The sequence below is a fragment of the Coffea arabica genome, chromosome 5e (genome assembly GCF_036785885.1).
Source record: "Coffea arabica cultivar ET-39 chromosome 5e, Coffea Arabica ET-39 HiFi, whole genome shotgun sequence".
In the NCBI taxonomy this organism is placed as follows: domain Eukaryota; kingdom Viridiplantae; phylum Streptophyta; class Magnoliopsida; order Gentianales; family Rubiaceae; genus Coffea; species Coffea arabica.
Window position 1 is genome coordinate 42,469,344 of NC_092318.1, and position 15,254 is coordinate 42,484,597.

General features: G+C 34.6%; 1 protein-coding gene and 2 long non-coding RNA genes across 3 annotated transcripts; 1 reads left to right on the top strand and 2 right to left on the bottom strand.

Annotated features, from left to right (window-relative positions):
• The first annotated feature begins 490 nt into the window (after positions 1 to 490).
• On the top strand, positions 491 to 1,060 carry LOC113687404 (dirigent protein 3-like). The gene has a single exon (XM_027205019.1). The coding sequence runs from the start codon at positions 491 to 493 to the stop codon at positions 1,058 to 1,060; it is 570 nt and encodes a 189-aa protein (XP_027060820.1).
• Positions 1,061 to 2,440: 1,380 nt separating this feature from the next.
• On the bottom strand, positions 2,441 to 3,843 carry LOC113688629 (uncharacterized). The gene is made up of 4 exons (XR_003448012.2): positions 3,676 to 3,843; positions 3,024 to 3,471; positions 2,696 to 2,916; positions 2,441 to 2,579 (listed from the first exon to the last, which is right to left on the bottom strand). It is a non-coding gene; the product is annotated as an uncharacterized lncRNA (long non-coding RNA).
• Positions 3,844 to 8,884: 5,041 nt separating this feature from the next.
• LOC140006288 (uncharacterized) lies at positions 8,885 to 10,773 on the bottom strand. Its single transcript, XR_011813931.1, has 2 exons — positions 10,249 to 10,773; positions 8,885 to 9,241 (listed from the first exon to the last, which is right to left on the bottom strand). It is a non-coding gene; the product is annotated as an uncharacterized lncRNA (long non-coding RNA).
• Positions 10,774 to 15,254: the final 4,481 nt, after the last annotated feature.

Consider the following 15,254-nt stretch of genomic DNA (forward strand, 5'->3'; position numbering starts at 1 on the left):
TATCTTTGCATCGATGATCATTTAATTGGACCGTGCCTGCGCAGTTGATCCTTTGGGTAGAACTTTTGTTAATTGCTATTTTCAGTGAATTGTGCTTTGTGAGTTAGTTTTGAATTTTGTTTGTTTTATTTTATTTTATTTTTATTTGCCTCCCATTGAAAATCCCCCAATTTCGTTCTACTAATTTGGAAAGAAATAATTTCCTACCTGCTCCCTGTGGAATCGACCCTACTTGCCATTGTACGCAAAATTAGTATTTTTATAGACAAATCCGGTATATCGGATCAAGCAAACTCTTCGGGAACAGGGTGAATCAAGTAACCCATTGCACACCTAGGGTCCCTGCTCCAGTACTTGGATTTGTTCTATAATTATTTAATTGAGGTGGTAATTAGGACTTTTTAGTAATTATTATTGCACAGGTTCGGCACCTGTCACAAAGCAACTTGTTTCCTTCTTTCTTCTCCTCCTTTGTGTCGGTAACAAAACAATGGCAAAGAGTTTAGCTATAGCATCCCTCCAAATTCTCGGCGTGCTTTTACTAGCAAGCTTGGCACAGTCAAAGCATTCGATCTTACATTTGACGCTGTACGACCATGAATTTAAAGGTCCAACTGCTGAGCACAATCAGACTATTTATCCTGTTGCAGGTCTCCCCAACGTAAAATGGGGCTTTTTACAATTTGGAACTCTTTTCATCGGCACAAATATCTTGAAAGAAACCATCTCATTCCACTCCCCGACAGTTGGTCATTTGCATGGCGTTGTTGGAGTAGCATCCCTTGATGGCTTCGCCATAGAGGCCTTGGCAAGTGTGCACTTCCTTGAACACGGAAAGTACAATGGTAGCACTGTGGAAATTAAAGGAGTTATCAATCAGGATCAGCAAGTCAGTGAAGTTGCAATTGTAGGAGGAACCAAACAATTTCGGTATGCAACAGGGTATATGACCTTTACGGGTACCCCGGTTGTAAATGCAACTGGGCATAATGTTTATAAGTTGGACCTCCACATTAGACTTGACAAAAAAGGTGACAGCCCTGGTATTGCTCTTCAATAATAACTGATCACTACAACAAAAATGACCTTTAATGACGTTTAAAGGTGTCAGTATAGATAATATAAACTGACACTTTACCTTTCCTCACACTTCGGACGAGTGTTGTCCCTTCCAATGTGGGGATAGGCTCGTACTATTCAATGTGTCGGGAAAACTATGCTATTATAGCATCCCATCTGCCAACCAAAATCTCTTTTCTTGACAATTGAAAGTGTTAGAATATTGTCGAAGTTGTTGAGTTATGCTGACACTTTTAACTGCCAGGAGTTTTTTTTTCTTTTTTTTTTTTAATAAAGAAGCAACCTGGTTGTGCTCCCTGCTATACATTCCGTCAATTAGATACCTAAAGGACTTGTAAAATTATCCCAAAAAACAGAATGCATGTAGTAATTTAAAAGCAAAAGTCAATGCTTAAATATCATTTGTTGAACTAAAATCAACAACAAGTACTAACATAGCTAATCAAAAGCCAAAACCAACACCAGCTAATGTAACTAATTGTCTACACTGTCAGTATATAACAGCCAAAACCAACATTTAAAGTCCCAAATAGAAGTTCCTTTATCTCTGGAACCTTGGTGCTCAATGCGTTGTTAAGCAAAGTCTTGAACAGGAGCAGAAAGCTTTAGTTCATGTACGGCTTGGAAGTAATCTGCGACTACTTGTTTCAAGCCTTGAGACTTGGATAGCACTCCAAGAAGGAACCACGCATGGTGGTTTGTCGGCTCTAGTCGGAGAGCAGTCATCAACAAGCTTCTTGCAATAGGAAGATTCTGTCTACCCAATTTTATCAGCACTCCAGCACTTGAGACAATGCTTGGTACATAATCTGGCTCTATGGAGAGTGAAACTGAGAATGCAACAAGAGCTTCCTTGTATTGTGAGCTTCAAATGATTTACCTGCAGATATAAACGCATCTTGTGATAATCAAAGGATATGAATAAACTCATCTTACTTTTTTTTTTTTAAATTTTCGCAACTTCTTTTAAGATTATACATCATCTTACATGTTCTGAATCGCTTATTAAATGTTGTTATTTCTGGAATTGGTTAAGCGAAATCCCAGCTAACCACTTTGTCAGTCACTTTAATAAAGCAGGGGATTTAATTGAACAGAAGGAAAGAAGAAAAGTGCTGTAACACTTCCAATAAGGACACCATATCAATTTCCAAAAGACAAAAAGTAAAAAGACTATAATTCAGAGTACAGAATAATTGCATTGGAACGCCCTCAGTTAACCTTTTCTGAAATGGCATTAACCAAACATGCATCAAGATAGTATGAACTTAGACAAAAGCAAATAATCATCTGCAACAGCAAAACAATGCATCTGAGCTTCTTCATTTTCCCTTCATACAAATTAGAAAACAAAAGCCTAGTGCTTATCTTGTTTGCCACAGAGGTTGGTCTTTCCCGACTTGCAGAACTTGCATTCCCTGCATTCTACCTGGTAACAAGGTATTACATGGTCCTCGGGCTTGACTTCAGTCACACCTTCGCCAACACTTTCAACTATTCTGCAATTTCCATGGTAACAAAAAGGGGAAGCACTGTATTAACGTTTCCACTTCAGCATTTCACCTAAACAAAAGCCCCCAAGTACATTGAAAAGTACAACAAAAGGAGAACATACCCTGCAGCCTCATGAACAAAAGGAGAACATACCCTGCAGCCTCATTGAAAAGCCCTCATTTCCTCGAATTTAATCCATACTCACCTTGCCACTCCAGGTGTATGCATCTGTATGGCAGAGGGCAGTGTAGAGGATCTTGACTCGAACTTCGCCGGCTTGAGGCAGAGCCACCTGCATGTCCTCGATTACCAAAGGTTTATTGGGTTCCTAGGCCACCACCGCTTTTCATTGCCAAATTTCCAGCCAGATCACACATCAGTATCAGCCCAAAAAAAAAAATCAAATGCAAAACAACATGAACGATCAAATGAAATCAAAGGAAGAGTACCTTTGCAAGTAATCACTTGACCTTGCGTAGCCATAATTACTTACTTATCTTTGAGATTTTTTTTTGCAACCACAGATCGGCCGATGATAAACGAAAGGACACTTAACTGTAGAGTGACCACGACTGAGGAGTAGGCAAAATCATACTTGATTATTATCACCGGAAGTATTATAGCCACAAGGCGGACCCATGTTGCATTTGATCCCTAAAAAAACAAGGGGGAGAAGCCCAATGGCCACCACCCCAGTGAGCTGGGAACCTGACAATGAGTGGGAACTCATCAACGATGACAGTTTCATCTACAAACGCAGGAAATGTCCCCGTGTCGACCTTCCTTCCTCCACTTCGGCACCCGGGCTACCGGATCCGACCGTTGAAGAACAGAACCGCCGGCAAAGGAAGAAAAGAGTTTTTCTCAAGCTCAAACACAAGTACATTTGTCGAACACCTTGAAGGACATGCAGCAAAAATCCCCAATTGTTATTAGTCAGCAGCAAAAATATCGACAACCCAATGACGGGACTGCAGAGATAGGGAGCAGAGGAGAGGAAATTGGCCGAGAGAGAAGGAGGGCAAAAATTGGTATTTCAGATTCAGGCAGACAACCAAGAAAAATCAATTTAGGGCAAAAATTTATCATGTAATTACATACCTTCAATGGGAAAGCATGGGTAGTTTGATTGCGGAGAGATTCAATAGACAAAAACTCTTCGGGAAAAGCAAAATTTTGGCCAAGAGTTTTGATAGATAGTTTGCTGAGGGAGAGAGAGAGAGAGAGAGAGAGAGAGAGAGAGAGAGAGAGAGAGAGTTTGTGAGAGAGATAAGAGAAGCAAAATTTCAGCAGGCAAAATGAGGTTTTGAAATTTCACACTGTGTTTTGGCAAAGCAATCTTCCGCCAAAATCAAACGACGCCATTTTGTGTTCTAATTTTTTTGGTGCATCTCACATTTTTTTCAAGTGTCATGATAGATAGTTTAAAGGCACATTATTATTCTTATATCAGATAAAATAAAATAAAAAGAGTATAAATTATTGATTTGATAACAAGTGTCATGATAGAAATGCTATAATAACACAAACCATCAAGTGTCCTTATAGGTATGTCAGGAAAGGCCATTTTTGTTGTAGTGGATATATGTATCTTTTAAATAAACTTGACCCTGGATCACCATAGGTCATCGGGCCAAGAGTTTCTCCATGTCTGATGTTTGTTGTATGTTTCTTGAGGTACTTGGCATGTATAGCCAAGTTAACTCTATCAATAAATCAGTATGGTTTGTAATACTTTTGAATAATTTAGTGCAACTGTTGCTGGATCTTTTCTCGATTTATGTTCCACTTCTAAAATAGATGACACAAAACTAGGGCAAGAATGTGTTCTTTCTCTTTACTGACTAAAATCTGAATAATCTAGTTGTTCTTTGTACCTAGTTATTCAATTTAAAGTACTTTTTCTAAGTGCCTAGTTATTCAATTTAAAGTACTTTTTCTAAGTAAATGTAAGATTTTTGTTATGTTTACCATAACAAATTTAATACTATTACAAATTTGTGTCGATTGTCTGTACTCTCGATAAATTAATGATTTAAATGAATTTTTGCGAACATTAGAATCACGTAGTTACAAACCACGTACAACATTCAAGTTGAGAGCTTATAAAAGTAGAGGATATAATAATGAATCCTACTTACTATCAGTGATTCAAGCATTCTGAGTTAAAACCCCCTCGCATCTGCTGCTCTCAATTGTTATTTTATTTGTCAAAGTGTAGATTCCCATGAAAACTCAGTATCACCCAATGTTAAAGGTCATCGAACTCAAATCTTAATTTCACTGGGTGGCGTGTGCATTTCCGATTCGTAGAGAACCTAAAATTTGCATTCAAGATTGTTCATCTATCTATTATTACCTTTTTTTTCTTTTTCTTTTTCTTTTTTTTTTAGTAGGACATAGTCTGACTTAAGAAACAGAGAATTTGAATCTAAAATCTCGAAATTCTAAAGAAGTTATTACTCATTTCGTCCCTTCTTGTGTTGGTGGGAGTAAATGAAAGTACTTAAAACTACATGAATTCATTTTTTCTTCTTTTTGTTCAAGATCTATGGGTTTGCAATTCGCTTCATTATATTGACTAATGTGCAGTTACTAGTTAAGCCCCAGATCATGTAATTAAAATTTTTTGTCTGCTCGAAAAATGCGTGTGGAATGGTTTTCTTTGTTCTGCAAATCGATGCCACTGGATAGTTTTTTTTTCAAGGTGCCGTGGAATAGTTTTTTTTTTTTTTTTGGTCTAGAAAAAGAGAGATGTATGACTTAAGAAGCGGAAAGGGAATAGGAGCATTTGAATTCAAGACATCTAACTCACGGGATTTCAATGTTAACCGTTGGACCAAGACCTACTCAGCCATGCCGTGGAATAGTTGACTGGCATTAATTTGCTATTCTTAACGATTTTACAAGTCTATTTCTTTATATTTAACATAATATAAACCAATGAATATGTCATTCAACTTTTACTATGTTCTAAATTATGTCATGTTGTTTCATTCTCAAGACTCATTTTAACTAGTGGGTATTGAGATCCTTAGTTTGACTCTCATATTATCACCTCCATCCTTTTTTCTTATAAGATTTGGAATCTTCTCTTGGAAAAAAAAAAGTTATCATGTCAAAACTGTAATTGCTTTGTTCAACAGATAATAACTTTACAAGGTCATATATGTTAATTATTCTTAATTTAGAACTGTCGATCTTGTATTTTCTTATTTCCGCTATTCCGGCCCTCTCAAATTGTGCCAAGTCTCAGTTGTTTGCCATCAAATATAATTTGACCTTCGTGATAATTTAAGGGCTCAATTGAAGCAAAATTCAGCTTCGTGGTGAAAATTTTCAGAAGTCTCAACTTATCCTAGTCGAGCCAAATGCAATTAATTCTTCTGGATTAGTTTTAAAAAAGTGATTTGAACAAAACTCTTCTGGCCGGTTCTCCAATATGACTTGGAGGGAGGCCTTGCATCTGCTCTCAAATTTAATTTAATTAGTTAAAGTATAGATTCCGTGAAAACTTATCTTCAGCAAATCCAGAATTGGTCATCCAGAAAGGAATTTAGCTTAGATGCCTCAAGCTCAAAATCTTTTAATTTCATTAGGTACGTGGAATGCCATTTCAATAGAACCGACTCCTTTCACACTTTCTGTAGAGAATATAAAATTTGCATTGAAGGTCGTTCATTTTTCAATCAGCACTTTATAAGCAAGTTGTTCATTTCTTTTTTCTGTAACCTTTTTTCATCTCTAGCCAAATCATTTTGAATTTGATCCTATTGTAATTATTGTTCAGCGTCTTCCACTGCAACCGAATCTGTACATACATCAAGAAAATCTTCCCCAGTTTTCAATTTGTACACTCAGAAGACAATCTCTTCACTGTGTATTTTGGATTCCTTTTAATTGTTCCCGTGTAAATCATCTCAGCTGGAGTGATGCTGATCACCTTCTCAGCTACTGATCAGGCTGCAGCATTTGTGAATATTCTGGTCAAAATGGGAACATTAACAAAGGTTGAAAAGCAAGTTGCGTCTGTCGGGCCACATGTAGAACTGGTTCCTCGTTGGATACAAGTTTTTTTTTTTTTTTTTTTAAATTCTCCTCCAGTAGTTGACTAATTAGGATCAGTTTTGTTTAGAAAATAAGAAACTAAATATTTTGGAGATCAATTAACTTAAATTTCTGCGTTACACTATCGGACGGCATTGGATTTTTTTTGGGAAGATAACAAAAAGGCATTAGTTGACTTGGAAGATGCTGTTTTTTGGATTCTTAATTTGGTTATTGCATTTTAAATTTTACGCATCCTGCATTTGGAGATGGTAATTTTAGCATAAAGAAGAGTTAATGTAGGTGGAAAAGGTATAACTTGTTTCAACAAATTGTTGGCAAAAACGGATATATATGGCGAACTAGTAACTACACATTAATCAATACAAATGAAGCAAAATAGAAATATATCTCGAGAAAAAAAAATGAAAGTAGGTTGTCATAGGTACTCTCAATTTACTTCCACCGTTCAAAGAAGGGGCGATAAAAAGAGTGCTAATTGATAGATGAACAATCTTCAATGCAAATTTGAGTTTCTTCATGAATTGCCGAGTGTCAAAGGGTTCAGTTTTGAGGATATGCTGATGCTAAATAATGCAATTAAAAGTTAATTTAATCATTATAGATCTATCACTATGGAAGACCCAAAAGTGACCAAATGCCATTTGGAAATGAATTGGACATTTTCATGTCCATTCTGAAATTTTCCGTGTGCATGTTAGTAATGGTTTATATAACTTTTGATGAAAACCATCACCTATTAAAGCTAGAATCTTTATGGTATTTACTGAGAAATAAATCAACAAGTAAATTGCGGAGGCGTACTTGGATTCATATTCACTAACCGGTACTTGAATCCTTAGAGATTTTGAGATTGCTTTCCAGATCAACACATATTCGCTGATCCTTGAGAGAGTCCTTTAGTTTTTCTCTGATATCTTTCCTAACGATGATATATCAGGAAAGAATTATTTGCAGTGCTAAAAAATACGATCATAAGAATATGTATGACCCAGGACTATAACCCTATTTATAAATAATTTTCCTATTATCTTTTGGATTCTTATTTCAACCCATCATAAAAATAAAAATTACCCTTAAATCTCTATACATTAAAGATCCACTGTTATGACCCAAGGAGGAGCTGAACATATGAGCAAATAGGGTGATGATCAAGAAGTTGCTATACTACTTGCCAACTCAGAAGTTAGTTAACAGTCAGTTAGTTAGAGGCACTTAGAATAGTTGAATCAATTGATTGTATAAATAAAAGATGAACTGTACAGTGAAGGGCCTATTGCAATAAAGTATTGTGCTTGAGGAATCTAATTAAGCTGAGGGTGCGTTTGGTTCTGCAGAATTGGAATTGAATTAGAATTGAAATTCTATAGAATTGGAATTCTATGAATTATAATTCCAAATCATTGCAATTCTTTCGTTTGGAAAATGCATAGAATTGATATGGAATTTGTTTGGAATTCCAAATTCTTTGTTTGCATGAGAGAATAATTCATTAGGAATTAGAATTGTTTTCATGAAACATTTGCTTACAGAAAATTTTTCTTTTTCCTTTACTATATAATATTTTTTTTAACATTTAGCTAATTGTTACCAAAGCTTTAAGGAAAAAACCAATTTGTACCTTTAATAATTTATTTTTTCTTGCATTTAGCTAATTGTTACTCAAGCTTTAAAGAAAAAAAATTAGTTACTTTTCTTCAAAAAAAATATTATTCTTGTTTCTTTTCTTCTTAATTAAATTATATTAAATAAAAAATAACTATATATTCTAACTTAAAAAGTAATTAATATTTATCAAGTTAAAACCTTGATACTTTTTATAAAGCTAAGAACTTTAAATTTTAGAAAATCAAAAGCCTACTCTATGATATTAATTGGGAAGGAAAGTCATAGCTTGTGCCTATTATAAAAATTTGAGTTTTGTATCTTACAAGAAATTCCAATAGATGAATATGCAAACAAAGTGACTTTAGCAAAATAGAGAGAGAGAGAGAGAGAGAGAGAGAGAAGCACAATTATACATTGCTACTATTCTTCAATAAATGGCCATTCTAATATTAAATTAAGTCCGAATAAGTTCCTATCAAATTTCAAGGCTAAGAATGATTTTGGCTAATTAGTGTATTAAAAATGCTCACAGTAAACAACTGCAACCACATGTAGTATTGGTGAAACAGTGACATCCATTTTAATTTTCTTTCTGAATTGTCAAAAACAATTTAATTGGATGAATGGCAATAAATTAGAATAAAAAAGGCACAGAGCAACATTTTATTATTATTATTATTAATTGGCTCTTCCATTTACACACGAGACAGCATCATAATGACATATTATCCCAATTCCATACGAGTTTACAAAGCCTGCGGGCATACACAACATAAAGGTAACACCTAGTTCACACAGGCCCTGTGGTCTGCTGAGCCCTGGAATAGCTTGATACAGAAACAACATTATTCAGTATCATATCTCATTTGCATCCAAGTCAGAGTGAAATTGTTACAAAAAGTAGCTTCCCATATTTGTCACTCGAAATTAAGAAGACAAAACCAAATTTCACCATGCCAGAGGGATATGAGACGCTGCTAAAGCTAATGGCCTGCAGAAGTAATTACTCTGTGTTAGGATAACAACACATATTTGTTTCTCTTCCAGCTCATACATGAGAATAAATTCATAAGCATTTTGATCAGCCATCTTACTGTCTCACAGTATAACTATAACCATTTCTCATAACACTTTATTTCCATTTTGCAGTAAAAAAGTGTCTCTCTGCGATGAGAAATTCGTGATGTGTAGCCAATCAAATGAAATGCTAAAGTGAATCTTAACAGAGGTTCAGAAGCAAAGCCAAAAGAGGTGGGCCTAATGTCTGGTACAATGAAAGCTTTTGAGCATAAAGCAAAATGTAGTTTACACCAATCACATAGTAAACCACTGTTTGGCTAAACGGCCATTAGTGGATTCCATCACAGATCTTGTAGCGGCGCTTTACGAATTGCAAATCATTCATAACTTTCAAACAATCTATTTATTACTGCTTCAAAATACATGTGCACACAAAGTATATAGAAACTAAAAAAGAAGCCTAAACTCAGGAGAACCATTAATTTATTTACAAAAGTTGCATCTTACCCCAACTTTCAAGAAGTCAAAAACAAAATTTTGTTTATATGGAAGACAGCATCAGATATACTGAGCCAGAGAAACAGGTGCAAAGGAACTTCTTTTGTCATTAGATATCTGATGAACAAGACAAGAAATGAGCCAAACAAAACTTGAACAAGTCCACCTGAACAGAAATGGATATGAAAGATAAAATGGATATGGTTTCGTTTCTGTTTTGTTATTGGGGATAGCTCAAACAAACTGAAAAGAGGGATCTTGCCGTTGAAATTTTCTACTGTATAGCATTTTCACCTTTTGTTTTTAAAATATCCACAGCAAGTAAAGGTCATAAATTTAGTCCAGAATTACAAAAACCTACAACAAGTAGCTAAATTAGAAACAACCCATAAAACATTAATGCCAGCAAAATCACTAAAACGCTAAAAAAACCCGAGAATCACATCGAAACAGAAGAAAAGGCACAACATTTGAACTTACTGCGAGAAAACCAGAAGCCCAAGATCCAAATCGCTTATCCTTGAAGCCACCAGAAAGGAGAAGCAAAGAAAAAGATTGAAATCCACCAGAGGCAACTAGCAAGCTGTAAGTTCCCCCAAAGGCCAAAAGGCAACAGCAGAGCGGAGCACTCGGAGCAGAGCTTTTAGTTGTTACCTTCTGGACTGAAGAACCCAGTTCGAGAAAATTAGGCACGGGTAAGTAGAGAGCACTCGGAGCAGTCTTGTGATTGGTGAGGTGATGGGTAGATGCGTGGCAGGAGTGGTGAAGGGTAGAGGGATGGCCGGAGGAGCAAAGGTCAATGGGGGAGACGGTGGTGGAAGAGGCAAAATGTTAGGGTTGAGGTGGAAGCGGCAGTGGACATCAGAGCAATTGTGCTGAGGAAAAGCGGTTAATTAGATAGAGAAGGGACGCGAGTGAACTTGATCCGATTTTTATTTTTTACCCACGTTGGATCCGCGTGTAGACCCGTTTTTGAGGGTTTAGATGTGGAATTAGAATTAGAATTCTTTTGGTCTGATAAAGAATTCAACTCATGGAATTGGAACCTCTTGGAATTAGAATTCAATGCTAATTCTATGGATAAGGCAGCATTCAAACACAAGAATTAGAATTGGGGTTCCAATTCCAATTCTAAACCCCAATTCTATGGGGTACCAAACATACCCTGAATGATATTGAGATAGGGAATGACCTTGAGATTAGGTGAAGATAGATTCTTCACTGAAACCTACACGTTTACTAATGAAATTAAAACTGAAAGCTCATTTAAGGCCCTCTTAATTCTATTCAGAATGATGGGCTTCACTGATAGGTGATAAGAAATTTGTCAAATCGTAACATAACAATATATTGTCTTGTTTCTTTGTTATTCATCAGTCAATATCGTCCTTTGTCAATTTACTGGTTCTATTTAATTTCTCTGAGTTATAAAGTTTGCCTCAAACATATATCATAGAAAAACACTTTCATTGGAAATGACACTCCTAAAAACAAGAATAGTGTCACGAAAACATAAGGTGGAGTAGAAGTGGCAAAAGAGGTGGAATTTGTTCTTGCCAAAATGTCTACTAATATGTACCTATACTAAACTATATAAATGTTGGTGAATCAACTTTCAAGTTCTATAAACCAGGATCCTTATACTTCATTTTCATTTTGAGGAAAAAATGGTTTGAACTGTTTCTAGTTTCTTTGGCACAAAAACATGTTCCATGGCCATACTCGTAGCTCTGTATTACAAGTATAGCCCTACAAACTAAAATTTTTATTTTTTATCTTTTAAATAAAAAGCTAAGGATAACTCATTTCACGTTGATCAGCTAGAAGATAAAAAATATGATAATCCAATATTAATATTCTCCCATATTTTTTCCTTGACTTTGTTATTCCTTTAATTAGGTATTTCATAAAGGATAATTGCGTTTATAGTTTTGTGATTATTATTTTCTTCACCCATTTTTAGATACCGACGTCTGTTTTTGGTATGGGCATTTGAATAGTAACCTATGTCTGAGAATCTTCGATCTTGTCCTTCATGGAATCAAAATCTCTTTTGATAGTACAAAACTACCCATTTTGCAGCAGTACAACGGTAACTAAAGTAGTGTCGATATCATTACTATCCACCATTTAAGCAAAAATGACATCATGTGAAAGCTTAACTCTACTTCTAAAAAAAAGAAAAATAAAAATGGAATCATATTTGTAAGGATAAGGTAATATAGTCTACTAAAAAATTCTTATTTCAATGGTTATGATTGAGATCCTAAGTATTTTTTTTCGAAACGATAATTGGTTATATTTCTTGTCAAAAGATATACAATTGCGAGCAAATGCTCGAGTTAGTTTTACAAGCAGCATTTTTGCCACTAAAGAAACAAAAGTTCCTCATCTGAGATCCTAAGTATTAAAGGTCTTAGATTCAATGACCCCTTTCCCCTTCCCTGATTCTTAAATCCCACCTATCTCTTGTTTGAAAGAAAATAGATAAAAGGTAGTAATTTAATCCAATTTAAATAAAACGCACACTATACATTTCAATGGAATTAACATTAGCTATTAATTTAGGTAATTATTGATGTTTATACATACATCTAAGTAGTTAGTTATGGTGGCTTCTTTTCTTTTTTTTAAAAAATTTTTTTAGCAGAACAATGATAGGAATTACGAAGCAAAAAGAGGGAGGTTAGAAATAGAATATGGTGGCTTCTTTAACTCTCAATGCCAATTAATTGCAGTGGCGATAGCAAATATTATGTCTACTTTTATCAGCTAGCTCATGAAGTGATTTTGTTAAGATTCTAATGAATTTAACATTGCATTCCCATATAAATGTAACCGCCTATGGTGTCTGCTACGCTGGATCTAGAGCCGGCGCCCCCATTCTGGATCGTAGATAGTTGATTATAATTATTTCTTTGGTAATTTTTAGTTTTTCCTAGAGGTGGCAAAATGGGCGGGATGGGCGGGATTTGCTTGGGTTTGAGATGGAACCGAGTCATATGGGTTTGGGCCCAACCTTACCCATATGTGTTTTGGGACTAACTTGGGCGGGATCATTTTGGGATGGGTTTAGATTGATCCCGCCCAATACCCAAATTCATTTTCTACATATTTTTTTCCTTTAATTCATTTTTTAATTTTATATAATTTTAATATTTTTGATTTATTAAATTCTTTTAGTTTTATTAAATAAACATGCAAGTGCTTTATACTCAAGATTCCCACCAAAAATTGGATTAACAAATAAAGGAAAAGATAGATATACAACCATATTCCAACATATATCAAGATGGCGAAGGTCCCTAGGATGTTGAATATTTATCCTTATCATTGTCCAAGGATGACAGGTCTAAACTAACTGAAATGGTGGAAATTCTTGTGGATAATGACTAGGAAGACTACTAGATTATATTCGCTGGTATGACTATAAAAATTGTTAAAGATAATTTTTGAATCTAAGATTCCGTTTGGATTGACTTTTTTTTCAAAAAATAAGTTTTTCAAATACAATGTTACAGTAATATACAATAACTCAAGAAACATCCCATCCATATTAATATATCAAATATTTCAAAAAAATTTTATAGTAAAAATTTTTCATATACACTGCTACAATAAAATATTTCAAAAACACCTACCAAAAACAGCTAATCCAAACGGAGCCCTTGCCATTTGAGTCCAATGGGTACCCAAGTATTTCCCATCCTTTCCCATTCATTAATGGGTATAGTTGGGATGTGTCCCAACTTAAACCCAATACCAAATTATAATACCCATCCCGCCCAAAGTTCCTTTGGGCATGAGTAGCCCATTGGGACTTGGGACAAATTGCCAGCTCTAGTTTTTCCCCTGCCTTAGATACCTTATAAATTTTTAGGCTCCCGAACCAATATAAAATCTGACAATCCAGTTAGAAGAGCCATAAAACCCTTCAAACAGATTTTTTTTGATATTTTATTTGCTAAGAAAAGCCAGGGATATATAACTCATTCTAATTGATGTGAAAGGAAAAAATATAATTAATGTAATATTCTCCCAAATTTGTTATTTGACCTTTTTTTTTTTAAATTATGGAATTTTTTCAAGGATAATCGAGTTGCTAGTTTTGCAATTAGCGTTAACCAACTTTTATGTATCCTACGACTTATTTTGGTCCTTCCCTAGAAACTTTAATTAATGGCATCGAAGTCTTCTGATACTACAGAAGTTTCCACTTTCCCCGCCGGCGGAGAAGATGTTTAAATACCGTATTACAACTATCCACCTTAGTTATACTTTTGACACCACCAAAAAAAAAAAAAAAGTCTTACTGACAATGGGACAACATAATTTTATCCAATCTAAACAGAAGGTACACCATGGCAAAATAATAAAAAATATATATAAAAAAAGTACACTACATTATATGCATCTTAGTTGTACTTCTGACACCATCCAAAAAAAAAAGTCATAAGAACAATGGCACAAGATAATTTTATGAGATTCTTCATCATTCATTTTACTGGGGAGAAAGAGTGGGGGAAGGGGCGAGACGAAGTCGAGCCATTTGGAGATAAGCCCTTCGCATGTGTCGAGTAAATGAATGCAGCCTCAACTTCAATTGATTCAGTAGGAACTGTTGTAGGTATTGTAATGTGTTTGCATTGCTAAATTATTTAACATAATATTTCGCTTGCATCGTAAATTTATTTTTCAATCTATCTTTTTATATTTTTAACTATTTTTTTATGTTATATACTTCATATCATAAATAGTGCTATAGATATTATTTTAAATAATATTTCAAATAATACTCTATCCAAACACACTATTCTTGTGAGACGTAAACACAAAAAAATATAGAAAATAAAAAAAAGTTATATTATATGCATGCAAATGAAAATTATATGATATTTCTAAATGATAGACGCAAATATGAAATCTCTAAAATAAAAAAGTGGGTTATATTTTAGTTTATTTTTATCACTTAAGTTGTACCGTTGTTTAATATAGAATTTTCCTTTTTTGCTAATTTAGGTTAATGGCGGCGAAGTCTTTGACGCTACCAAAGTTTCCACTTTTGCCGCTGGTGGCGAAGATATTTAAATACTGTATTACAACTACCCGTCTTAGTTGTACTTCTGATACGACCAAAAAAAAAAAAAAAGGAAAGGTCGTATGAACAATGGGACAAGATAATCTTATTTAATCTAAATAGAAGGTACATCATGCAAAAAAAAAAATCTAAATACAAAAATAAAAGAGTACACTGTAATATATGCATTTTAATTGTACTTCTGATAACTTTATCCGATCCAAACAGCCAACGGGACAAGATAACTTTATACGATCCAAACAGCAGACACCATGCACAAAGAAAAACTATAATATAAAAGGTATAAAAGTACACTATATTATATGCGTGCAAAATTGCCATTTTCTATTACAGTCCACTTGTAAAAAGTGACTGAAACCACGATATTTTCAAGTGATAAATACAAGGG